This window comes from Carcharhinus amblyrhynchos, chromosome 23 (genome assembly GCF_965287045.1).
Source record: "Carcharhinus amblyrhynchos chromosome 23, sCarAmb.v2.hapA, whole genome shotgun sequence".
In the NCBI taxonomy this organism is placed as follows: domain Eukaryota; kingdom Metazoa; phylum Chordata; class Chondrichthyes; order Carcharhiniformes; family Carcharhinidae; genus Carcharhinus; species Carcharhinus amblyrhynchos.
Genome location: NC_137346.1, coordinates 8,782,046 through 8,807,177, shown reverse-complemented (window position 1 = coordinate 8,807,177; position 25,132 = coordinate 8,782,046). Strand labels below are relative to the sequence as shown.

The window sequence follows — 25,132 nt, the reverse complement described above, 5'->3', positions numbered from 1 at the left end:
ACCCGGGTTCCCTGGGACTGAGAGGCAGCAGCGCTAACCAATGTGCCACCCTGAAATGAAGATAAGTGCAGACAAAATTCATTCATTAACCGTTTCCAAAATCCTTCCCTCCTTTGGGCCCTTGTATTAACACATTATTTCCCAAGGGAAAAGAACGTGTGCCTGGGACTCTGAACTTGCCAGACCATTTGAGAGACTTTGAGTGATAGAATTTTCCAGAATGTACTCTGCCCATTGTGCAACAAATACCTTGAATCCTTTTCCTCAACACTACTGCAATCCCAAGGTTGTTAAAACCATAAGTAATATTGAAAGGGGGAGGGATTCCCATTGAGAACATGTGGAAAATAATCAAGTCAGGCAAAACCTGGATGGAAGGTCGATTTGAACCTACTGCCCTCTCTGCTGCTGCTGCCTGATCTTCAGTTCCCCAGCATTTTCTGTTTTGATTTCAAATTTCCAATATATGTAGGTCTGAGAGAGTAAAAGAAAATGGGACCTTTGCAACTAAACCCAATCCTATCACCAACTTGCTTCCCCAAAGCAAAATTCAAGTTGTGTGGCATTTTTCACCTACTAAAGCATTTTACAACCAACACGTTACTTTTGAAGGAATTATTGCTGCAAATGAGATCGCAACGTTTCAACAATTGTAAGTGAATGAATGATACCATGTGCCTTTGATGTTTAGGTTGCGAGAGAGAATGTTGGCCAGGACAATTCCCAGCTCCTTTTCAAATAGCATCATTGCGCTCCCTCAGTTTAATATTTAAACATGAAAAATGGCACTTCTGATACTGTAGAACTCCCTGGCTATTTACTGCACTGAAGTGCTAAGGTCTACAAGTAGGGTTGGAATGCAAAACGATCTGATCTTCCACCAAAGCCAAGCCCAAGCTTTGCTTACAAAGGTCACTGGAAAACAATCTTGTGTAATTAATACAGTGCAGAAGGAGGCCATCAAGCCTGCACAAACAATCTCATCCCTATCCCTATAACACTGTGCATTTACTCTGCCAACCTGCCTAACGCTAAAGGGAAATTTAGCATGGTCAATCAACCTAACCCACACATCTTTGGACTGTAGGAGAAAACTGGAGCATCCGGGGAAACCCATGCAGACACAGGGAGAATGCGCAAATTCCACACCGACAGTCACCCGAGGCCAGAATTGAACCCAAGTCCCAGGGTGCTGTGAGGCAGCAGTGCTAACCACTGCGCCACCATTGTTTCCACCCATCTGTTCAAATTTCATACAACTCGGACTCACTAAAATTAAACACGAACAGCACAGGAAAAGTCAGAAAATTGTCATGTTAAAGGACATCACACATTGTAGACAGTAAATCAGAATCATCAATCCATTAATATTCCAGGACAATTTTATTTCTGGCTTCTTAATGTACATTTTTATAGGCCATATTAAAAAGGCTGCTACAAGTGAATGTGTCTGCAACCTGATTTTGTTGAGTATGCATGCCATTATACACAAATGAGAGGTAGAAACACTGTATTAAAGACCTAATAGTACAAATATTTTATAAATAAAAACAGTCTTCGGAATTAATGGAATCGCTTACAGATAAATAAAAGTACACATTAGATCTTCTCATAAAATAAAGCGTTGTGAGGGGTTGGGGGGAATAGAACGGTTTTCATGAACAAGTCAAATTCATCGCTAGGTGGGAATATTGCAAATACACTGTCTCTGGGACATTAAACATGATTGTTATGAAGAATTTAGTTCAATATTCAAGTATTCAAGCAGCTGAGTAACAAAACAAGGTAAAAAATAAAAATAAATGCTCAAGGGTGGAAAAAAAGTATTTACCAACTCCAGAAAGAAGCTGTCCAGAGAATCCAGGGTATGGGGACAAACCTGGTCGTAAATGCCAACGGCAAAATCTGTTCTGCTGGGCATCTAACTTAATTGCACAGACTGGGCGGGCAATTTCTTTTTTGGGTTAATAAAAAAGGTACAAGGACTGACCAGGGATTGGGGGGGCATGAAGAAGAAAAGAACATGACTGCTGATTCTTAACCCATGTGTACCAACGGAAATATCGGCTTCCATTAAATGCATACTTCACTCCAAATTACTGCCCGCAATTGTCATTCAATTTTAAAATTACAAAAATAAGATTTCCGGTTGAATACTCTTTCAAGCTCACAAATGCCATTGTTGGTTGCAACCCTCCACCAGCCAGTGGGAGGACCAAACCACTCAATCTGATCACACACAATATAAAAATGGATCATTGTGCTTCTCCACTAGGTATACACTGATTTACATAGATGCGTAACATCATAGAATCCCCACAGTGCAGGAGGCGGCCATTCAGCCCATCAAGTCTGCATTGACCATAATCCCACCCAGGCCCTATCCCCATAACCCACGTATTAACCCTGCTAATAGTCACCCCCTCCCCCCAGACATTTGGGTCAATTTAGCATGGCCAATCATCCTAACCCGCACATCTTTGTTTGTGGGAGGAAAGTGGAGTACTCGAGGAAACCCACATAGACATGGGGAGAACGTGCAAAATCCACACAGGCGCAGTGGCCTGAGGCCGGAATTGAACCTGGGTCCCTGGCGCTGTGAGGCAGCAGTGCTAACCACTGTGCCACCGTGCTACCCCAATATGTGTATATAATACACATACAGGACTGGAAATGAATCTCAAGACTCTTTAGCTTATATGCCAGTGACAAAAATGCCCTTCAGAAGCATAACTGGGGCTTCAAGACAGTCTGAACCACTTTTTTTTTCCTGTTGTCTAGTTCCCAGAGTCCTGATAATTGGTTTCTTTCCACCCCTGAAAATACTAAATGTTACATTAGTCTGCACAACAGGTTCTCAATCTACAGGAAAGATGCTTTATTTCCATAATACTGTCCGAACAAACAGCATCGTTAGCAATATTATCAGGCCAGTGGCACAGTCACACTTATCACATGCACAACATAAAGCCAGCCCAAAAATATTGTTTAAAAGTCAGCAATCACTGGCAAAGAGAGAAAAAAATACTAGTTTCATTTATATACAGACAGTTGCTCTATACGAACTACTCAAGTATTTAATAAGTAAAAAAAATGGAAAGGCTTGTAATTAATACAGGCTTTTTTTGCAGTCTTTTTAGTTAAAGTGTCAAGCACTCTGTGCTTCTTGCTCCAAAAGCACACTTTAAATGTCTTTTGTTGAATGCATTGGAGCTTAACCTACTTTGAGAGTTTTCCTTTTCCTATTTCTTCAATACAGCTTTTAAGCTGTGCTGTTTTACAAGGAGTTCTGCGTAACATTACTGTTATCAAAGCTGTTCAAAGAATTGTAATAGTGCAATCAGAAGTGGTTGTCTGTTGGAGCAAAGTCTTTGTGGTTTCTGCGACTCCCGTGTGAGGAGCATCTAAATTAAAAAAAACAAAAAAATGACAAAATCCCCTCTCTCCATCCCCATCCAAAGTGATGCCCGGATTCCTTTCTGGTTGACAAGGTCATTGAGCTGGGCTGTAGACATCCCCTCTTGTCTCGTCGTGAACTTCCCATCCACATAAAGTGCTTAACTCCTCCATGATGATCTGTGGTTTGATATGTATGTGATGCAGTCGATGATACAAGACTATGCATGCCTTGGACTGGCTGTACGAAAGTCCTGGTAAAACTCAAAACTGCCGCGAGTAACTGTGACTCATTCATCACACTATTAATGTCTTTAAAATAAAAACTTAACAGCTTGACTTGGAGAAAGACAACTTGTCAAATTGCCAAAGCACTGTACTGTATATACACAAGGTCATCAGATCTTGGAGCTCCTTTGTAACCCACTTTTGTTTGAATGTAGGTTCTTAAGTACCCAGTGAGTTCTGTGACAAAAATAGAGGACAGGCTTCAGTTTTACTCTCGTGCTTGTGTTAACACACTCCAGTGATAAAGCGGCTTTGGAAGCCAAATGTAGTGAATCTGCCCCACAACTTTACCTCTTTGAGGTAAATTGAAATGAAAGATAATGCTACATCGTTGAGAGGATTTTCCAGAAATATAATCTGTATTTATACATAAATGTCCTTTCTTTTGAAACAAGAACTCCTCTTTGGTAACTCTTCAAAAAAAACAAACGTTCCTCACTTTGTGGGCTGACCTGTGTGGTGAACACAAAAATAACTCCAGTATGAACAGTTTTCTGAAAATCAAGAGGGGAAGGAAAAAAAAAGGAAAAAGGCAACTCCAAGACTCTAGGACTTGATCCAGGAAGGGTGGTGGTCCCTGCTCTGCTGCTAGTGGTCCATTTCAGAAGGCTAGTTTTCATACAGAGCTACAGTGCCATGGCACAGTGCAGAGAGTCTGCGTTCAATGCTGGTCTTATCTGCAAAACAAGTAAAAGCACGTGTTCACTTTGTCAGCTGGACCCCAAAGAATCCCAAAACATGCACAATCCACCTTCATTTTTCACAACACCATCAGTGGCACTGTTCACTCATCATCTGCACTCGCCCCTTGTTAGTGTAATGTTTATTATAGAATCCCTTCAGTACAGGAGGCGGCCACCTGGCCCATTGAGTCTTCACTGACCACAATCCCTCTCTCCGCCCCTCTCCCCTCCCTCTCTCCCTAGTAGGACTAGAGGGCACAGCCTCAAGATAAAGGGGGGGGGGGGGGGGGCGGTTTAGAACAGAGTTGAGGAGGAACTTCTTCACTCAAAGGGTGGTGAATCTCTGGAATTCTCTGCCCGTTGAAGTGGTGGAGGCTGCCTCGCTAAATATTTTTAAGAAGCGGGTTGATGGGTTCTTGATAAGAGAGGGGATTAAGGGTTATGGGGAGAGGGTGGGAAAGTGGAACTGAGCAGCGACAGATCAGCCATGATCTTATTGAATGGCGGGGCAGGCTCGAAGGGCTAGATGGCCTACTCCTGCTCCTATTTCTTATGTTCTTATGTTCTTATGTTAATCCCACCCAGGCCCTATCCCCATAAACCCCACCTATTTATCCTGCTCACCCCAGACACTAAGGGTAAAGTTAACATGGCTAAGAAACCTAATCTGCACATCTTTGGACTGTGGAAAGAAACCCATGCAGACATAGGGAAAACGTGCAAGCTTCACATAGACAGTGACTCAAGGCTAGAATTGAACCCTGGTCCCTGGAGCTGTGAGGCAGCAGTGCAAACCACGGTGCTGCCCATTTTCTCCTGGGCTTGGATGGTTCCCCAACAGCTGTCATATAGCATACTGCAGCAACCCAAGATAAAAATCAGGCAGTTCCTTCCCTTCAATATTCCTTGGCACGCCAGTGAGGAGTAGGAGAAGGCATCAAATGCCAGCGAGTTCAAAAGTTCAACCTTTTTCTTCAAAATATTTCAACACATTTAAATATGTAATTTTACTCACCAACTGATGTAGGGGTCCTCTGAAGAAAAATACTCCCTCCATTACTTTGTTGGCCTCAATGCTCAACAAATCAAACCACTTAACCAAATGGAACTCAAATTAAACTGGACTAAAAGTAGATTTACAGTATGTCATTAAATTATGGAAATTTAAATATTCCACGTCCAATTAATCCACTATTCTTTAACAACAACGCAACTGCTTACATCCCAACTAAACTTCATTAAACATTATAATTGTCTCTGTGCTACTTAGGAAAGTGAACTTGCCAAACTTTTCAGTTTGCTTCCATTTTTCCCCTGTAAAACCTCCCAGGGAGATGATAAAAAGTGCTCGAAAATATAGGTACTGAAAGTGCTTTGAAAGGTGTTCTTTTTATCCTTACATTTGTGGATGTTGTCAATATCAGCAGGATCTTGCAGGGTCTTCGTCAAGCCTTCCAGCAACAATGCTGCTTTGTGGTACCGGTATGTGATGTCTTCTGTTTGCTGGAACATTTCATCAAGTGCAGCTGACTGTACCTACAGATACAACAACGGCATTAGCACCAACAACTGGCAACTCAAATTTTCAACATGCAGGGGGCTACATCTAGAAATTCACTTTCCTTAATTGAATTACTTATTACTGCTAACTTTACATGAAATATTATATGTGAAACTGCTAAGTACCCAGTAAGTAATCAAACATATTTAACTGCTGATCTGAAAAAATGATTTACCCACCTTTTATATCAAATTGAACCAGTCCAAGATGGTGCACAGAGTTTATTCTCAGACCTCTAGAAATGCACCACAGACATGAAAAGCAGTTCACCACTTTCCTAATTCCTAGCTCACTTGACAGAAGCACTACCTCCAGTCTTGCCCTTCTTCCAGTACAGTCCATGATCGTTAGCAACATTGCAAGCTTCTGGTTCAGGATGGTCCATACCACCAGGCCTCTCCGTAGTCACGGAGAGCAATTTGTTCGGGAACAATTATTCATCTAGCATCGCAATATATAACTACATGCTAACCAATGCACTGTCCGATGAAAGTCGGTACCAATAAAGACAGCAATGTGAATGTTTGGCTGATCACCATCTCCCCCCATCCCAAACCAAGAAAATCCTCTAATTTTCAAGCAACTAAAACTGATTTCAGTGAAGGATTGAAACTTAAAGTTGTCCTTTTAATATTTTCTTTTTACCTCCACTGGAGGAATGGACGGATTATATATAGACTGTGCAACAATAGCCATTATATCTAAGACAACTAAATACAAAGTATACCTCACTGGATAATTACCACCATGAAACTTGTCCAATGATGGAAAATCTATATTGAAAATGTTATGCTTGCATTTCCTGTTGTCAACTTCTCCCATACTAAATTCAATTACAACATTCATGATGCAAACTATTTATGTAAACAGACTATGGTGTAATTAAATGCACCCTTTAGATTGGCCTCCCCCAGCACCAGAAAACAGCTCTTACGCTTTCCTCTTATACTTCCCAAACTGCTGTACGATCAGATTCTCTTATTTAGGTTAGTTTCATTTAGTTTCAAAAAAAAAACAAAAATAAAGACAGATGCACAATTAAAAATTGAGCCTGATCTCCCTGCCTTCAACCCTGCTTCACTTGAAGATTACATTTGATCTTGCCTCATTGGGCAAGATAAACAAAACGAAGGAGATAGTCATGGACTGCAACAAGCATAGTGGAGGACATGCTCCTGTCTACATCAATGGGGACAAAGAAGAAATGGTCGCGAGCTTCAAGTTTTTATAGTGTCCAGATCACCAACAACCCGTCCTGGTCCCGCATGCCGACACTATAGTTAAGAAAGCCCACCAATGCCTGTACTTTCTCAGGGGACGAAGTAAATTTGGCATGTCTGCTACAACTCTCACCAACGTTTACAGATGCACCTTAGAAAGTATTCTTTCTGGTTGTATCACAGCTTGGTATGGCTACTGCTCTGCCCAAGACTGCAAGAAAGTACAAAGGGTCATGAACGAAGCCATCCATCACTCAAATCAGCCTCCAACCCACTGACACCATCTACACTTGCCACTGCCTCGGTAAAGCAGCCCGTATAATTAAGAACCCCACCCCACTGGGACACTCTCTCTTCCACCTTCTTCCATCCAGAAAAAGATACAAAAGTCTGAGGACACGTACCAACCAATTCAAGAACAGCTTCTTCCCTGCCGCCATCAGACTTTGACCTACCTCACATTAAATTGATCTCTCTCTATATCCTAGCTACAACTGTAACATTAATTCTGCGCTCGCTCCTTTCCTCCTCTATGAACAGTATGCTTTGTCTGTATAGCACACAAAAAACAATACTTTTCACTGTATACAAATACATGTGACAATAATAAATCAAAGAGACATCAGGTGGTCATTAAAATAAACTGATCTTGCTATCCTCAGCTACTCACCCTTACCACACCACTAATACTTCACAAAAATCAAATTAGACTTTCCTTCCATCAAAATACCCCTCAGAAACCTAGAAACATGTAATAGTAGTTACCATTTCCACAGCATAGCTATAAATCAGCTTTTCTGCAGTAACACTGTTGATTTCATCCACAAATCTCTGCTTATCGGAGAAGAAGCGGTTCAGTTTCTCAGTAAGTTTCTTGCAGAAGGAGATGCAACACTTGTAGCGATCGTTCAAGTTTTTAACAACTGTAAAAAAAGGAGGGAGGATTATTGGGCCATTCCTAGTACCCGCGTGTCTTATTTTGAACTTCAGATTAATTTTACATTTTAAAATGGGAAGGATGGCTGCTGAGGGTCAACTGATTTCTTTTGTGGATTGGAATCATTCCTCCTATTTCAACAGGAACAAAATGTAAAGCCCTTCTCGGAAACCGATCAAAAGAGTTTCATCAGATTGAATGGGTCCAAGACAGGTCACGTGATATGGCACACAAATAACTATGTTTCTGTCAGCTCTGCCGCTATCCATCCTCTAATCCTTTCACTTATAGGGTTCACAGAGCCCATACTTACTTAATCTGGTAGTGAGAACTCCATATTACGTCCCTGGAAGATTTCTGGTTAAACATTGGTGACGAGAAATATTAAGAAAACCATCGATAAGAGAGAGCAGTCAGAAGTAACTGAGGTGGAGTCGGTTCCTCAACTTAGGGTACGAACAGGAACTCAATCGAGCACTGTCAAGGACATTTCAGCTGATGAGAAACTTATTTACACAGGATATCAATGCTCATGCCACAGAACTGTTCAATATTGGTAAAAGCTTGATGAAGTGGAAGAGAAACTCCTTAAATGTTGAAAATGAAGCTTCCTCGATTGAGGCCCGCTGCTTACAATCCTTGGAAAAATAGTTCCATGGTATAACAGAATTCCTGGACGATCTGGAGAACAGAGGCCAGAGGGAAGCTGTCTGCATTGTTGGTTTACCAGAAGGACCTGAGAATAAGTTCCCCAGTTAAATTCCTTGACAATTAGCACATATTCTTCATATTAAATTAGAGGGGGCACACTGTATCCTATCTCTGAAGCCTCGGAACAATTAGCGACCCTGGCCCACAATTGTGTGTTTTCATAACTTCAGAGATCACCAGAGTGTTGGAGGCAACTCAACGTGATGGGGTCTTGCTCAATCATGGAGCGTGGGTCTCTTTCTCCCAAGACTTCTCGATGGCGATACATCAGATGTGCAACAGCTTTGATGAAGTTACAGAACAGCTAAAGGCTATCGGAATGCAATAAACCCTACCATATCCTGCTGCACTAAGGATGACGTTCAACAATTCTATAAAGATGGTCGACAATCCACCTAAAGCCATGGCCTTTGTGAACTCCATGGAAGGCAACAATCTGGAGTTCACTGTGAATTTTGGACTTTATGCTTTAAGAACATAAGAAATAGGAGGAGTAGGCCATCTAGCCCTTCGAGCATGCTCCGCCATTCAGTAAGATCATGGCTGATCTGAAGTGGATCTGTTCCACTTACCCACCTGCTCCCCATAACCCTTAATTCCCTTATTGATCAGAAATCTATCTACCCGTGACTTAAACATATTCAACGAGGTATTAATGTCAGTATATTTATACTGACAGTATATTTACACTGACATTAAACTTTTTTTTTAAGTTGACAGCTTTACTGCAGGAAACTCATTTGGATGACAAGTGTGGTTCACTGTTATCTTTTGAGCAACTATGACAACAATTTGATATTGTAAGTGTCCTATTGCTTATGGTTAGTGTTCCTTTAATTGCATATTGTTAGCGTCCCTTTAAGAAAGTTTTTTTTTTAAAAAAATCATGTTCTCAGCCTTGGATGATGTCATTGCTGGAAGGAGGAAAACAAACTGTGCGCTAGTCAGGTGACAAAAGTCATTTTTATTTTTGTTTTAGCTGCAGTGTTAGAGGCAGCCTTAGAAGCAAGTGGGAAAAGAAGTCTCTCTCTGTTTTGCTTTGAAAATTTTACCAATTAGCTGATAGAAAGAGTATGTAATATTTGGCCTTTTGGGTTGCTAATAACTTTAAGCTGCTCTAGGTTTCAAGATTATTTGAAATCAGCATTCAACCCAGGGAACTGGATTCTGGGATTATGTGAGCTTTAGCCTGTGCTGTGATAAATCTGTTTAGGAACATCTGATATAATATTATATACATACTTTTTTTTAAAAGGGTTATACATCAGCGGTTTTGCTTCTTGTTTGTAATTGATAAAAATTCTTGCTAATTTTCTTAAACATGTTGACTATATTCTTAAATAAACTTTGAAATAAAAACTCCCTAGTGGGTCACTCGAACCACACTCAAAGTGAAACATCTCATGTTTATCCTAGCCAAATTTAAAATGCAAAACTTATGACTCAGGTAGGCTTTGTAAAACACTTTGGAGTTTCTGACCTGAACCATAACACAAAATACTCCTTTTTCAGGAATCTACAACTCAGACTGTATCCTTAATAAGGCATCCTTGCATCTTGATACCAATATCCATTTGGTGGGAAAAATCCCGATATCAACAGAACTCAAGCAATTTAATCAGCATATTTTATGACACTTTGTGCTCCAGATCCTGTGTGAATATACCAGAGACTCAATGGTCCTGAGGGAAAAGGACCGCTAGTGAATATTGATAAGGAGACTTGGGCAATATATGGGAAAACCCCAACTGAATCTCAGAAGGAAGGCAGCTCACCTTAAAATATTACACCTAGCTTATGACACATGGTTGACCCTACCACATCCTCACTGTGCCAAAAGTGCAAAGTTGTTAGGGGCAAATACACAAGTTGCATTTTGTCCCATGTCAAAATTAAATCCTACTGGTCTGGCATACTTAAAGAGCTTGAGAAGATATTTGACACGACCTTAGAATTGATACTTTGTTTTTACTTCTGGGGCCCCCAGATACAAAGACAAGGATATACACACACATACTGATCCTGGATTAGCAATAAATCTCCTTCGGTTCAGAACTGACATATCATGGAACGCATCCCAATGGAATTCCTAACCTGTATACTCCAATGCAAATCGGATGCATTCCAAAAAGGATGGGGCCCCAATGGGTTCCATAACATCTGACTTGCTTCTACAAACTTTTCCATAAGCTATGTAACACTGCTTTTAACATGCTACATGAGAGGGTGTGCATCATTTTCCTATGTTTCCTTTCCTCACATTTGTCCTTTCAACTTTTTTTGCATAAATGGAAGCACAGGGTATAACGTACAAGGTGAATCAACCATGTTGATGTCCTCCTGGATTTTTCTGTATTCTTAGATGGAGAAATGATCATAGAATCCCTACAGTACAGAAGGTGGCCATTTAGTCCATCGAGTTTGTACTGACCATGATCCCACCCAGGCCCAATGCCTGTAAACCCACACATTTAGCCTGCTAATCCCCCTGACACCAGGGTCACGTTAGCATGACCAATGCACCTAACCTGCACATCTTTATCATGCTGTACCCAATTTTGAGGGTACATTGCGTTATTTGCAAAAATGGAAAAAAAAACCACTAAGTTTTTAAACATGACACCAACTTAAACTGCAGAGGTACTAACACAACATTATAATCAACATTAACACCACTTTGTTATTCAAAAAAGGCTTTGAACTTGTGAAAGGTCACATGATAGGACGCAGTCTTTTTTTTTAAAATCTGCTTTTAAAACTCAAAAGCTTTTAATGGAGCGGCACAGTGGTTAGCAATGCTGTCTCTCAGCGCCAGGGACCCGGGTTCGATTCCTGGCTTGGGTCACTGTCTGTATGGAGTCTGCAAGCTCTCCCCGTGTCTGTGTGGGTCTCCTCCGGTGACTCCAGTTTCCTCTCACAGTCCAAAGATGTGCGGGCTAGGTGGATTGGCCATGCTAAATTTTCCCTTTACGTCAGGGGACTGGCTAGGATAAATGCACGGGGGTGTGGCGATAGGGCCTGGGTGGGATTGTGGTCAGTGCAGACTCGACGGGCCAAGGGCCTCCTTCTGCACTGTAGGATTCTACGATTCTTTACAGGCAGTTCTAGCAAAAAGACATCAGAAGCACCGGTTTCAGCCAGTTGTGTACCAGGCTCAAACTAAGCTGCGAGACATCAAGCAGAAGTACATACCGCCACAACCCCCAGTTTACAGCTCACCTGACAGCAAATCTCAATAGAATTGACTACAAGGAACATCACAACTTGATGAGACTGGTTTGCTTTACGTGAGCCTCGCTTCAACTTAAAAGCATCAAAACCATCCAAGAAACCACAAGCCTGCCACGTGAGAGACCAGAAATCGTATCAGAGACACAGACAATTTTGTTTAGGTCGCAGGCTCGGCAGGTGCTGCTAAGGAGGCTTACTAAGTTTCTGTAGTGCGTCCTGTGGGTGGCATACACTGCTGCCAGTTGAGAGACAGAACGTTTAAAACAGTGGATGGAGTGCCAGATGAGTGGGCTTCTTTGTCTTGGATGGTGCCACGTTTCTTGTATTTTACTGAAACTGTACTCACCCAGGCAAGTGGAGAGTATTCCATCAGACACCTGACTTGTGCCTTGTTGATGGTTATTAATTGTAGCCAAAGACATTTCCGCAATTTAATGACATTTGAGGCTGACGGAATTAGCATATATGAAAAGCTGCAACGTTTGAAAGTGACGATTCACTGAGCTATAAGGTTTCAGTTAATCATGCACGTGAGAATTGGCCTCGTGTAAAAACGGCAATGTGTTTTGCTGCATGTTTCTTTTTGCAGAAAGGTGGAGTGCATTGGGAATTAACATTTTTTCTGCATCAATTACAATCGCAAACACTGCAAGGTCAAACGAAATACAGAGCTTGTACTATGCTACAAACTCTCAATGCCATAAATAGCTTGCAAATAAAGCAGGTTATTTAACTTGGATGATACAACGGGTCTGAAAGATAGGTATCAAATTGTACAGCATCAAGATAGACTATACATTAGAAGGGCCCCTTCCCTCCCAAGTACAATATATGAGAGCGGTAATTTGCAGCCATTTCCACTCTGAAGTCTTCAATTTAACTTTGTGCTCATTAATGTGTGCTAATATTTTTCTCTTCCTCCAACTTTAACACTGATCCAATGCCTTTGGAGCCAGTACACTTTCATAAGAAAGGGTTTCAGTACCTTGCTTAACGGCTGTAGATGGGTTCAGCTTGCCTGACTTGACCTGGTCTTTTGCAAGGTGCAAAGAGGATGCCAAGAGCTGCGCGCCTTTCATGTAAAGCACAAGCTGCTCCACTTGTCTGTAAAATAAACACAGGGATAAGTATTCCAACAAATGTCAGAGTCAGCTAACAAATATCTGAAATGTCCTAGCTCCCACTATTCAGGGAGAAAAAAGTGGGCCGTGCAAAACAACAGCATTCAGACAGAATGAAGCCTTCATCATCATTAGAATCATAGAAACCCTATAGTGTAGGAGGAGACCATTTGGCCCATCGAGTCTGCACCAACAATCCCTCCCTAACCCTACACATTTACCCTGCTAATCCCTCTAACCTGCACATCCTGGGACATTAAGGGGCAATTTAGTATGGCCAAGCAATTAACATGCAAATCTTTGGACTTAATACTTCAGCTCCCCAATAAGCAGCATTTTGGTTCTCACATGCAGCACAATGCCATGAACTGCCTTGCTTCCTGATCGTCCAGCCAGTGATAGATATTTTCCACACTCACACAAACTCCAGGGATTTGCTCACTCAAGACACTTCTTTGAATCACCTAGCAACTGATCAGAGTGGCAGTACCCTGGGAACACTCTGCTCTTTCAGGCAGAGAGTGATGCAAGAGAATGGAAAGCAGCATGTTTTTGGATTGGGGGGTGCGTGAACAGGGTGCATTTCAGGTTTCATTCACCCTTTTGAGATGAGGAATGACTTGATTGTTCCAAATCACTCAAGATTGACACAGCATCATTGGACAGAAGTCACAACTTTATTCAGGAATGCCATTCCATGAACAGTCAAACAAGAAGTGCCAGAAAGATCACAAGAGCTGCATTTTACTTGTCACTCAAAAGCACCATCAACACACAGGAACAAAATACACACTGTACGGCACACAAACAAGACCTGCAGTCACCTACTTTGTGCACTGTTATCAGAAGGTACAGAACCATGCAAGCATCTGAGTGATATAAAATGTTTCTTAAATACACCACAAAGACAGGCACTTATAGCAGTGAATTGGGTGCTTTTAATTAAAATAAATTCAGGATAACAAGTTTTGATTGACAAGATACCCAGGTTTTTGAGCAGCTCCACACAGCAGCACCCTTTTTCACAATCCCAGATGTATAAAAAAATGTGAATAACTACAAGTACTAACCCCCACTCCTTGCTGAGGCGACTGATCTGGTCAACCACTACACTCTCCTGGATTTGGTAGAGGGAAGCAGCAGAGGTCCCCAGGTCCAAACTGCCGCCTTTCATCACTGCAATGTCCATGATGCATTCTGCAAATGTCAGCATTGTGTTCAAGTGGCGCAAGGTATCCGTATGCTCTCTCTACAATCAGATAGACAGAAGGAAAAGTTACTTTACTTTGAATTTTTTTAAAACATGCTCAGGCCAAACTGTAATTAAACTAACTAGAACTGATCAATTTCACTTAAATGAGCCAATGAATAAAAGCCATTTTGTCCTGATTTTTAATATCTCGAGTTCTCAGACTCAAGGCAGATCCTTCGTGGTTATGTGCCAAACCAGAGCAAGATGTCATGACTTTTTTTACTCCAGATATGGCAAGGAGGCAAAAGGTCTTCTAGCAGAATGAACAGCGTCCCTGCCTCAGCCAGAAGCCCCAAGACTCGATGGCTGCAGAAACCCTAATAAGGTTAAAAGTGGGGATGTTTGTCAATGATTGCACAACGGTCAGTACCATTCAAACTCCTCAGATACTGAAGTAGTCCATGTCCAAATGCAGCAAGTTCTGGATAGTATCCAGGCTTGGGCTGACAAATAGCAAGTAATATTTGTGACACACAAGTGCCAGGCAATGGCCATCAACAAAAGAGTGTCTAACCACTACCCCATTACATTCAATAGCATTGCCATCACTGAATTCCCCGATATCAACATCCCGGGGATTACCATTGACCAGAAACTGAGCTGGATTAAGCATACAAACACTATGACTACAAGAGCAGATCAGAGGCTTGCAATCCTGCTCTGAATAACTCATCTCTTGACTCCCCAAGCCTGTCCACTATCTGCAAGGCATAAGTCAGGTGTCTGATGCTACACTCTCCATCCACATGCCTGGATGAGAGCAGCTGTGAATGTCAGTACATGAATTCACAGACAGGAAGAGTTTAAGAAGAATGAGACATTGTTGGTCTTAGAGAATAGAGGGCGAGGTCAGTAGAGATGGACGTGAAAGTTACTTGGCACAGCAGCTGAAGGAGGAAAGCAGTGAGAATACTTCATGAGAAACTTGGTGTTGGTGCTTGACCATAAAGTATTATTGACCGCTTTGGCTATACCTTCAACCACTTGCCCTGCCTTAAACTGCCATGATGACATATGTAATCCTTATCACCAAATCTCATCCCAGTGTTATCTCCATTTTTAAGCAGGAGGATTTAAAGGATGAGTGGAATGAGGTGAGGTGCTTAAAAATGGAGATAACACTGGGGTGAGATTTGATGATAAGGATTACATTTGTCATCGTGGCAGTTTAAGGCAGGGCAAGTGGTGGAAGGTATAGCCAAAGCGGTCAATAATACTTTATGGTCGCCCAAAATAATGTGCATGCTTTACATCTGAAGCTTGATAAATGTTGGCAACAAGGATACTTTAACAATTCAACACTTTAGAAACTGAGAGGTTTATAACAAAACCGGAAAGAAAAGAATAATTTTGCGTCAAAATATTTTCACTGGCTTTGCACTTTAAACACCAGTGACTGACTGAGTGATGAGTAACATGCACCATGTTGAGGAAAAGTTCTAGCTCCTAATATAGGAGCTGTTCCTTTGTTTACATCTCAGTTGTTCTCTTTCAACCCCCCACAGAAGCAAGTGAAGCAACAGCAGCTGATGTGTGCCAATTGCCACATTCACAAAATGTCACATGATGAGCAGACTCTGGGAGACTGGAGAGCAGATTTGTTGTTTCTGGTAAACAAACTACTCAAGTCTCTCATGCATTCAGTTATACAACCAAATCAAGTATTACATGTTTAAATAACCACCACTGAACAATAGAAAATCTTCCACTCCAGTTAAAATCTTGTTTTCCGTCAGCTGCAGATAAGAAAGATAGATTTAAAAACCACAAAACAATTCAGAAAGCAACAGTATGCTGCACTGTCTCCTTCCTTCCTATTGCTAGGGACGTGCACTCTTTCAAAGTGTACAACTATAAATATAACTTTAGGCTGTTTCCTGTTATGGTGCATAAGAAAATAACAGCAAGAGAAACAGACTTTGTAACTGCTGTGGCTCTTCTTACAGCACAAATGAGACAAGAGGCCAAAAAGCCTCATGTTTGTCTCAACAGTTGCAAAAGTCACAACAGATGGGAATCTGTGGAAGGTGTCAACATTGACCGTGAAGTTTATATAGTGAAGATCTATTGACAATTTCAGGAGCCCCATAATTATGCACCCTGGTTCAACAGTAGAAATTCCTCATCACTCAAGCAGCACTGTTGCATACTGTGGTCCCAGATATGGTGCTCGGAGGTAAAACAGGATGTCACTGGAAGCAGTGTTCAGGTGCAAAACAGCTGTTTTTTTGCTGAGCCTCTGGGAGCAGTAATGCGTCAGGTGTCAGGAGGGTGGTAGCAAGGGATGATATAGGAACCAAAGAGCAGAAAGTGGAATCGTTGTGGGTGGAGATTAGGAACAGCAAAGGGAGGAAGACGCTGGTGGGTGTCATCTATAGGCCCCCGAATAATGATCTGGTGGTGGGGCGGGCTGTTAACGCGCAAATAAGTGCGGCGTGCAGGAATGGAACGGCGATAATTATGGGGGATTTCAATCTACATATTGATTGGTCGACCCATGTTGAACGCGGTGGGCTCGAGGAGTTGTTCTTGGAATGCTGCTGGGATGGTTTCCTTGAACAGTGTGTGTTGGAGCTGACGAGGGAGCGAGCCATCTTGGATCTGGTGTTACGTAATGAGGTGGGTAGAATTAGGGACCTTGTGGTGAAGGATCCTCTTGGGGAGAGTGATCATTGTATGGTGGAGTTTCTGGTGCAGATGGAGGAGGAGAAAGTGGGTTCCCGGACACACGTCCTTTGTTTGAACAGAGGGGAGTACGGTAGGATGAGAGAAGAATTGGCGAATGTTGACTGGGGGAGCGCGTTGGAAGGTAGGTCTGCTGAGGAGCAGTGGAGGATCTTTAAGGAGATCTTTCTTGGTGCTCAGCAGAAATTTATTCCGATGGTTAAAAAGGACCGTAGGAGAGGTAATAAGCCGTGGATAACGAAGGAGGTGAAGGAAAGTGTTAAATTAAAAGCGGAGGCATTTAGAGTAGCTAAAAGTAGTGGGCGAGAAGAGGATTGGGAGAGGTTTAAATGTCAACAAAGATTGACAAAGAAGTTGATAAAGAAAGGTAGGAGAAACTATGAAGCTGGGCTAGTGCTTAATATAGAAAAGGATAGCAAGAGTTTTTATAAATATATAAAAAGGAAGAGGCTGGCTAGGGTGAACGTTGGACCCTTGGAGGATGAGAGGGGGGGACTTAGTGGTAGGGGATGGGGAAATGGCTGAGGTCTTGAATAACTTTTCTGTTTCGGTCTTCACGGAGGAGGACGTGAATAATTTGCCGGGTGTTAGCGATGGAAAGGTGGTAGGACTGGAGGGTCTCAATGACATTATTGTTACTAGAGAGGCGGTGCTCGACAGACTGGAGGGACTGATTGTGGACAAGTCCCCAGGACTGGATGGAATGCATCCGAGGGTTCTGAAAGAAATGGCGGAGGTGATAGTGGATGCCTTGGTGGTTATTTTCCAAACATCGCTGGATTCCGGGGAAGTGCCGGAAGATTGGAAAACGGCTAATGTTGCGCCGTTGTTTAAGAAGGGTGCCAGGCAAAAAGCAGGGAATTTTAGGCCGGTTAGTTTAACGTCTTTTGTATGTAAAATGTTAGAATCCGTCATCAAGGAGGAAATAGCAAGGCATCTTGAGGGGAATTGCTTGATAGAGCAGACGCAGCACGGTTTGGTTAAGGGGAAGTCGTGTCTGACAAATTTACTGGAGTTCTATGAGGATGTGTCTAGGGCGGTGGATAGAGGAGAGCCGGTGGATGTGGTCTTTCTTGATTTTCAGAAGGCGTTTGACAAGGTACCTCACAAGAGGTTACTGCAGAAGGTAAGGGGGCATGGAGTTGGGGGTAGGGTGTTAGCGTGGATAGAGGATTGGTTGTCAAATAGGAGGCAGAGAGTGGGGGTTAATGGGTCCTATTCGGATTGGCGGTTGGTGACTAGTGGAGTGCCCCAGGGGTCGGTGCTGGGGCCTCAGCTATTTACCATTTATATACATGATCTGGAGGAGGGAACCGAGTGTATGGTGTCAAAATTTGCTGATGACACCAAGATTGGTGGAACAGCAAATTGCGCGGAGGGTGTGGAGAGTCTGCAGAAGGATCTAGATAGGCTGGGGGAATGGGCCAGGAACTGGCAAATGGAATTTAATGTTGGCAAGTGCGAGGTGGTCCACTTTGGTAGGAATAATGGTAGGAAGGACTATTACTTACGTGGCAAAAAACTGCAGCATGCGACGGTGCAGAGGGACCTCGGGGTCCTTGTGCATGAGTCGCAAAAACCCAGCCTGCAGGTGGTCAGGAAGGCGAATGGGATGCTGGCCTTCATAGTGAGGGGGATTGAATATAAAAGTAGGGAGGTCTTGCTGCAGCTGTACAGGGCATTGGTGAGGCCGCAGCTGGAGTAGTGTGTGCAGTTTTGGGCGCCGTACTTACGCAAGGATATTTTGGCCTTGGAGGGAGTGCAGAGGAGGTTTACTACGCTGATACCGGAGTTGAGGGGGTTGAGTTATGAGGAGAGGCTGAATAAACTAGGCTTGTACTCATTAGAGTTTAGAAGAATGAGGGGAGATCTCATTGAGACGTATAAGATGATGAATGGGATGGATAGGATAGAGGTGGAGAGACTCTTCCCACTCAGAAAGGACAGTAGGACTAGGGGGCACAGCCTCAAGATAAAGGGGGGGCGGTTTAGAACGGAGTTGAGGAGGAACTTCTTCACTCAAAGAGTGGTGAATCTCTGGAATTCTCTGCCCGTTGAAGTGGTGGAGGCTGCCTCGCTAAATATTTTTAAGACGCGGGTTCTTGGGTTTTTGATAAGCGAGGGGATTAAGGGTTATGGGGAGAGGGCGGGAATGTGGAACTGAGCCACGACAGATCAGCCATGATCTTATTGAATGGCGGGGCAGGCTCGAAGGGCTAGATGGCCTACTCCTGCTCCTATTTCTTATGTTATTATGTTCTTATGTGTAACTGTGTCATCAACACTGTGTCATCAACAGTAGAGACAATAATCTTTCCTACTTTCACAGGGACAAAGTACAAGTGCATAGGATAGCATCAACTTTTTCTAAAAATAAAACAGAACCGTTTCGAGAAGCAGTTCTATAATTAGAGGGAGGTCAAACACAAACACCAGAATTTGTGGTATTTGAACAATATAGACTGTAGCACATGGAAAATTATACACAGTTCAAGGATTTTTCAGAATGACAGGGTTTTACCAGTAACTTTCTTTTGTGAACACTGGCCTGCACCTAGGGCTTTGGAAGGCTGTCCAGGAATGATAGGAAACCAGGCTTGAATTCCAGAGACGCAAACATCAATACTGTACTAAAATTTGGGATCAGAGAGATTTGCCCCACTAGATATCAGCTTGGTGAGACAGTAAGGCATGCAGTAGGTCCAATATCTGTAGAGGGATTCGAATTGATGGCCAGATTCCATGTTTTCTCGCATTCTAAAATTCAATATCAAGTTATCATTTTTACCAATTGTTCAGGAACCTCGGAAAAACATAAGTCCTTTCTTCGTGATTTGTAACTTCTTTGCAGTCGAAAATCTCATTGCATTTTTACTGCAAAGTTAAACTGAACGTATCATCTTTACTTGGATTCAATTATTAGGCAGAAACTGAAAATGCACTGACACTTAAGAATTTATACAATCGAGGGAATACATGCCCAGACTTGCAGGTTGGTGGCCCCGGGATGCCATTCACTAGAGTGAGTAACACGTGTTCTAACTTCAATTCAAACCACTATGTGAACTCACCTCCATTAACGTCTCTTCTGGCAGTTCAGGAGCTTCAAACGTGATAAATCCTTCTAAACTGGGAGGCGAGGTACCAAACGTCATGTACTTCAAACTTGAAGGAGCTTCCGCTCCAGGAGGCGAGGTGCCCATGTAAGCACCTGGCGGTGAGCCCATGCAAATTCGTCCACTATTAGAGCAGAGAGATCCAAGTGGGCTATTTGAGCCAACTGCAAAGAAGGAGACCAAAGTTAAGCAAAAGGAATCAATTTCCCTCAAGGACATTCTACCCGTAGCTATGGAATAGCTGGAAACACACTTCCAAAATAAGAGAATCTTAGGCTCTTAACTTTGAGATAGAAGTATTTTAAAAATAAACTTACTCAGTTTCATTAATGTCATTTCAAAGTACATCATAAAAGCAGATCCATTTTCAATTGGCATTATGACATTGTAATGACTTTGTAGTCATTACAAGTAACTGATAAATCCTGTTGGGTACTGTCTCATGGATAATTACACCTTTGAAGTTAACTCTCTTCCCCAAACCAGCTGACCACCTCCCCCAGGTAACCTGTAACTCAGTGTGAAAGGCTACAGGCTGACTAAAGTCACGTTATAATTTTAATTTTCTCAGCAGTCAAGTCTTACCTGACATTGTCCTTGTTCTGGTGACCATGTGACTACTATGGGGAGGGGTGACACTACTTGGTGGCGAACCTACAGTGAACACCACAGTCCTTGGACTCACTCCTATCACCATGGCAGGGGAACCCACTGTCAAACCAGAAGCACCTGCTGGAGCTAGGCAGAAAGAAAAATAAATCATGCAAACAGGAAGAAATAGTGCAAAATGTGCAGACTGCAAAATGCACCTCAATAGGACAGACAAAACCCACAGAATTTGCTAACACTTCGTGCACTATTTCAACTCGGTACTAAATTAAAAATGTATGAACTGGCTGGTTTCGAGTACATTTGTACTGATGTTGTGCACTATATAATGGCATGAGGCAAGCACATTTCAAACCTTTCTTACAACGTGAGCTTTGATGGCAGCTTGGCCATCAGGGAGGGCTGACAATCAGAGGCAAGATATTTCAGGCAAAGCAGGAAAAGAAAACAAGTTCAATTAAGCTGCTGCAGTGCACCTCAATTGTAGAATATTGGCTACAGAATGCCCATCCTTCTGGGTTAAAATTATACACTGGGGCTGGGAGAATGGATCAGAATGCAAAGCAGAGGTGAAATACTGTCATTTTGAGCATCAGATATATGCAACAATACATGTTTAACCGATTCAATTAGTCACAATAGTATAGATATGCCTTTGCTCTTCCATCCCTTACTACCTTCCCCCTCCTTCACGAGTTAACTTGCACTCACAGGTTCTGGGGAAAGAGGAAACGGGGGGAGGGGGAAAGAGGAGACGGGGGGAGGGGGGGAGGAGCTGCAGCTCTCCAATACCTTGCTCATTTAGTCATTTGTACAGCCACATGTGGGGGGCTGGGCAGTGAATGCCCACTGGTAAATTACTGTGGATGTGAAACCACAGCCGAGCCTAAAGATAGCCACACTCCAGTATCCCCACGAGCAGTAACCACCAACATTCCCAGTGCACCCCACTAACTCCCAACCATTCCCACCCCATCTTCACCAACATGCAATGTTTATCATATTTATCTTTGAAAAACCTGCAGCAGGAAAACGGAGGGAAACAAATCCAGGGTTTGAACAGGCAACTCTAGGATGGCACCATTGGGAATATGGAAAAGGTCACTTGATTGTCTTTTACATGGAGAATATTGCTAAGCATACAGAGATGAAAAGACTTACAAAAAACAAAAGGCGTGAACTGATGGCAAAGTTCTTCTGGAAGTCTTGATCTAGTTTTGAGGGGAGTAGGTACAGGATAATAAAATGAATACTAGGTACCAGATACAAAACTGAAGTAACTAGCATGCGGACAGAATTGAAGAGGTGCCCTCATAACAGTATTGGCATGCAACCTGCAGTTTCCTTTACCTGTGTCCATGGGCCGCTCTGTATTGAGACTATCTGTGCTGCCTTGATAGGTCTGCCCTCCAAACGTGGTCTTTATCACCTGATCTGATAACCTTCCTGTGCTTACAGACCTATAAAAAGATTAAAATCTTATTTTGTATGCCTCAAAGGCCACTATAAATGCTACTGAAGCCAACATTACAAACACATTAAAAGTGTTTTTCTCATAAATTTTACAGAAAGAAAAATCTTGCATTTGTAATGCATCTATAAGAACCTCAACGTTTCAAACAGCTTTCCAAATAATAAAGTATTATAGTAATGCAAGAAATGTGAATTTAGCAGCTCATCTACACACAGCTAAACCCTCCAAGCGGTCATATGACATGATACACTGCTTTACTGATGTTGAGGGCTAAACATTGCCCCAGGGGAACAGAGAGAACTCCTCTGCTTTTCTTTGAATTGTGCTATGGGATAACAGGTGACACGCTGGCACAGGGGTTAGCACTGCTGCCTCAATGCCAGGGATCTGGGTTGAATTTCAGCCTTTGGTGACAGTCTGGGTTTGATTCCCGGCTTGTACTAACTGTGTGGTGTCTGCACACTTTCCCCCACGTCTGCGTGGATTTCCTCTGGGTGCTCCAGTTTCCCCCCGCCCCGTAAAGTCCAAAGACGTGCAAGCTGGGTGGACTGGCCATGCTAAATTGCCCCTTAATGTCCAAAGATGTGCAAGTTAGGTGAATTAGCCATGATAAAAGTGTGGGGTTACATGGATAGGGAAGGGAGGGCCTGGATGGACGCTCTTTTGGCGAGTCAGTGTAGACACGATGGGCCAAATGGCCTCTTTCTGCACAGCATTAATGTAAGCCTTACTTGTGACTAATAAATAAACTTTAACTTTAAATGGCCTCTTTCTGCACTAATCAGGATTTTACGATTGTTTACATTTAACCATGAATAGACACTGCCTTGGAATTACACCTCATCTGAGAGGAAGCATTTTTGACAGTACAGCATTCCCTCAGCACTGAAGAATCCAGTCTTCTAACTTAAGAGTTCACACTCTTGATTCCAAGACAAGGCTGACATTGTGTACTGGTATTGTGCATTCTTAAGTCAGATGCAACCCAGCCCAGACATAAAGCTCACTCTGATCTTCACTAACAAGAGGTACAAATCATTCGAGTCAACTTGGCCAGTAGCTCAAAGCAAAGTTATCTTTCTGCCCAGGAAATGTATTTAACCTTTCGTGTTAATACAACTAATCAATTAATCTGGATCGCAATGTTATCAAAGAACAAAGCAAATGATACCTGCCAAAAGTGGTTTTATTCTCTTCAGAAGCTGCACACTTAGCACTTGCTTGTGGATAATGATAGGTGCAGAATTCCCTAGCCTCCAGCATGGCTTTGGATTGCATTGGCGGACTCTCAGTCAATCCTTGCTGCGCAGCCAAGGCAAGCAGATTGGAAGATGCTTGCGTTTTTGGCAGCTTGAGAGGAGCAGTGGTCTATAATAAAACAAATGTGGCAAATTTCAATTCACCTGAAGAGCAATCATGTCCTTTTCCTAACCCTCCCAAAATAAAGTTGAGTATTTCCATTGGGTGGAAGTAATTAGTATTAATACTACATATTTACATACCTTTGTTGGCGATCCAATGATGGTGGGCAACGGAGTTTTATGCAGCCAATCTGAACTCCGTGGAGATGTTCCCATGTGCTTTGTGGGGGAAGTACCAAGGCTGACTGGTCTGCTAGGCTGTGGAGAGTGGCTACATCCATACCCTGCTGAAGGAGGACAGACTGGGTCCGAATGCTGCTTACGCAGTTTCTGCTTGCTCTGGTAGATGTCAGTAAGAGTTGGGGTATTCTGGAGTCTGGCACCCAGAAAGTGAGACTGAGGAGAAGGTGATCCTGGAAGCAGTAAAAATCTGGCATTAATCTCTCAGTGAGGAAAAGAAATATCAACACAAACCTCTACTAATATAGCATTTGCAAAACTATAAACCACATTCTTTCCTTTGAATCAAATGCACTCTGCTATGGCTACACTCATTCTGCTGCAGATCATAATCTTAGAATCCCACAGTGCAGAAGGAAGCCATTCGGTCCACCAAGTCAACACAGACCACAATCCCACCCAGGCTCTATCCCCACAACCTCTTGCATTTACCCTAGCTAGTCCCCCTGACACTACAGGGCAACTTAGCATGGCCAATTCACCTAACCCATACATCTTTGGACTGTGGGAGGGAACCCATGCAGATACGGGGACTACGTGCAGACTCCACACAGACAGTGATACAAGCTGGGAATTGAACCCAAGTCCCTGGTGCTGTGAGGCAGCAGTGTTAACCACTGGACCACCGTGCCAGCCATAATATATCCTTTAATCACAATTGTCATGGAGAAATATCAGTAAAAACTGTGATATGTTTCTTGAATTTGTCTATATATCAGAAAGCTCAGGCAAAATAAAATATTTAGAGCAAATGATACAAACAGGAATGGATCATAATCAGCTATAAGAAAGAAGTAAATATCACTAAATAATACTATACACAAATAAAGAGAAATGGTGTGGTTAAGCATGGTTACTTATTATTTATGAATGAAAAGGACAATCATTCAGGCAGATATAAAAGCATGGTACTGAAAGCATGGTTATAAAAGCATGGTACTGAATAAAGTCCTGGTATCCTGATCAACATTTCTTCTTCAATCAAGATTAAAATACATTTGCCTACACAACAGTCAGTACACTTTGCAACACATCCTGTTAAAACTTTAGAAATGTTTTGATGTGAAAGGAGTCACGTAAATAGGGATGATCTTTAGATTGTATCTAAATTGTATTTAAGAGGCAGCTGGATGTAACACTTGGGGCAAATGGGACTAAAGGTTATGGGGAAAAAGCAGGATTAAGCTATTGAGTTGGATGATCAGTCATGATCGTAATGGATGGCAGAGCAGGCTCGAAGGGCCAAA

At 42.5% G+C, this 25,132-nt stretch overlaps 1 protein-coding gene across 2 annotated transcripts in view; it reads right to left on the bottom strand.

Moving 5' to 3' along the window:
- Nucleotides 1-1,364: 1,364 nt before the first annotated feature.
- Nucleotides 1,365-25,132, bottom strand: part of ulk2 (unc-51 like autophagy activating kinase 2) — a 120,778-nt gene continuing 97,010 nt past the window's right edge. For both annotated transcript variants that reach the window (XM_080210723.1, XM_080210724.1), the window contains 10 exons: nucleotides 23,787-24,058; nucleotides 23,456-23,652; nucleotides 22,161-22,270; nucleotides 20,787-20,939; nucleotides 20,157-20,365; nucleotides 14,219-14,397; nucleotides 13,013-13,131; nucleotides 7,914-8,071; nucleotides 5,768-5,903; nucleotides 1,365-4,361 (listed from right to left, as the gene is read on the bottom strand). In XM_080210723.1, the coding sequence (XP_080066849.1) occupies nucleotides 4,294-4,361; nucleotides 5,768-5,903; nucleotides 7,914-8,071; nucleotides 13,013-13,131; nucleotides 14,219-14,397; nucleotides 20,157-20,365; nucleotides 20,787-20,939; nucleotides 22,161-22,270; nucleotides 23,456-23,652; nucleotides 23,787-24,058 (1,601 nt within the window). In that variant the 3' untranslated portion in view covers nucleotides 1,365-4,293. The remainder of the gene's footprint in view (nucleotides 4,362-5,767; nucleotides 5,904-7,913; nucleotides 8,072-13,012; nucleotides 13,132-14,218; nucleotides 14,398-20,156; nucleotides 20,366-20,786; nucleotides 20,940-22,160; nucleotides 22,271-23,455; nucleotides 23,653-23,786; nucleotides 24,059-25,132) is intronic.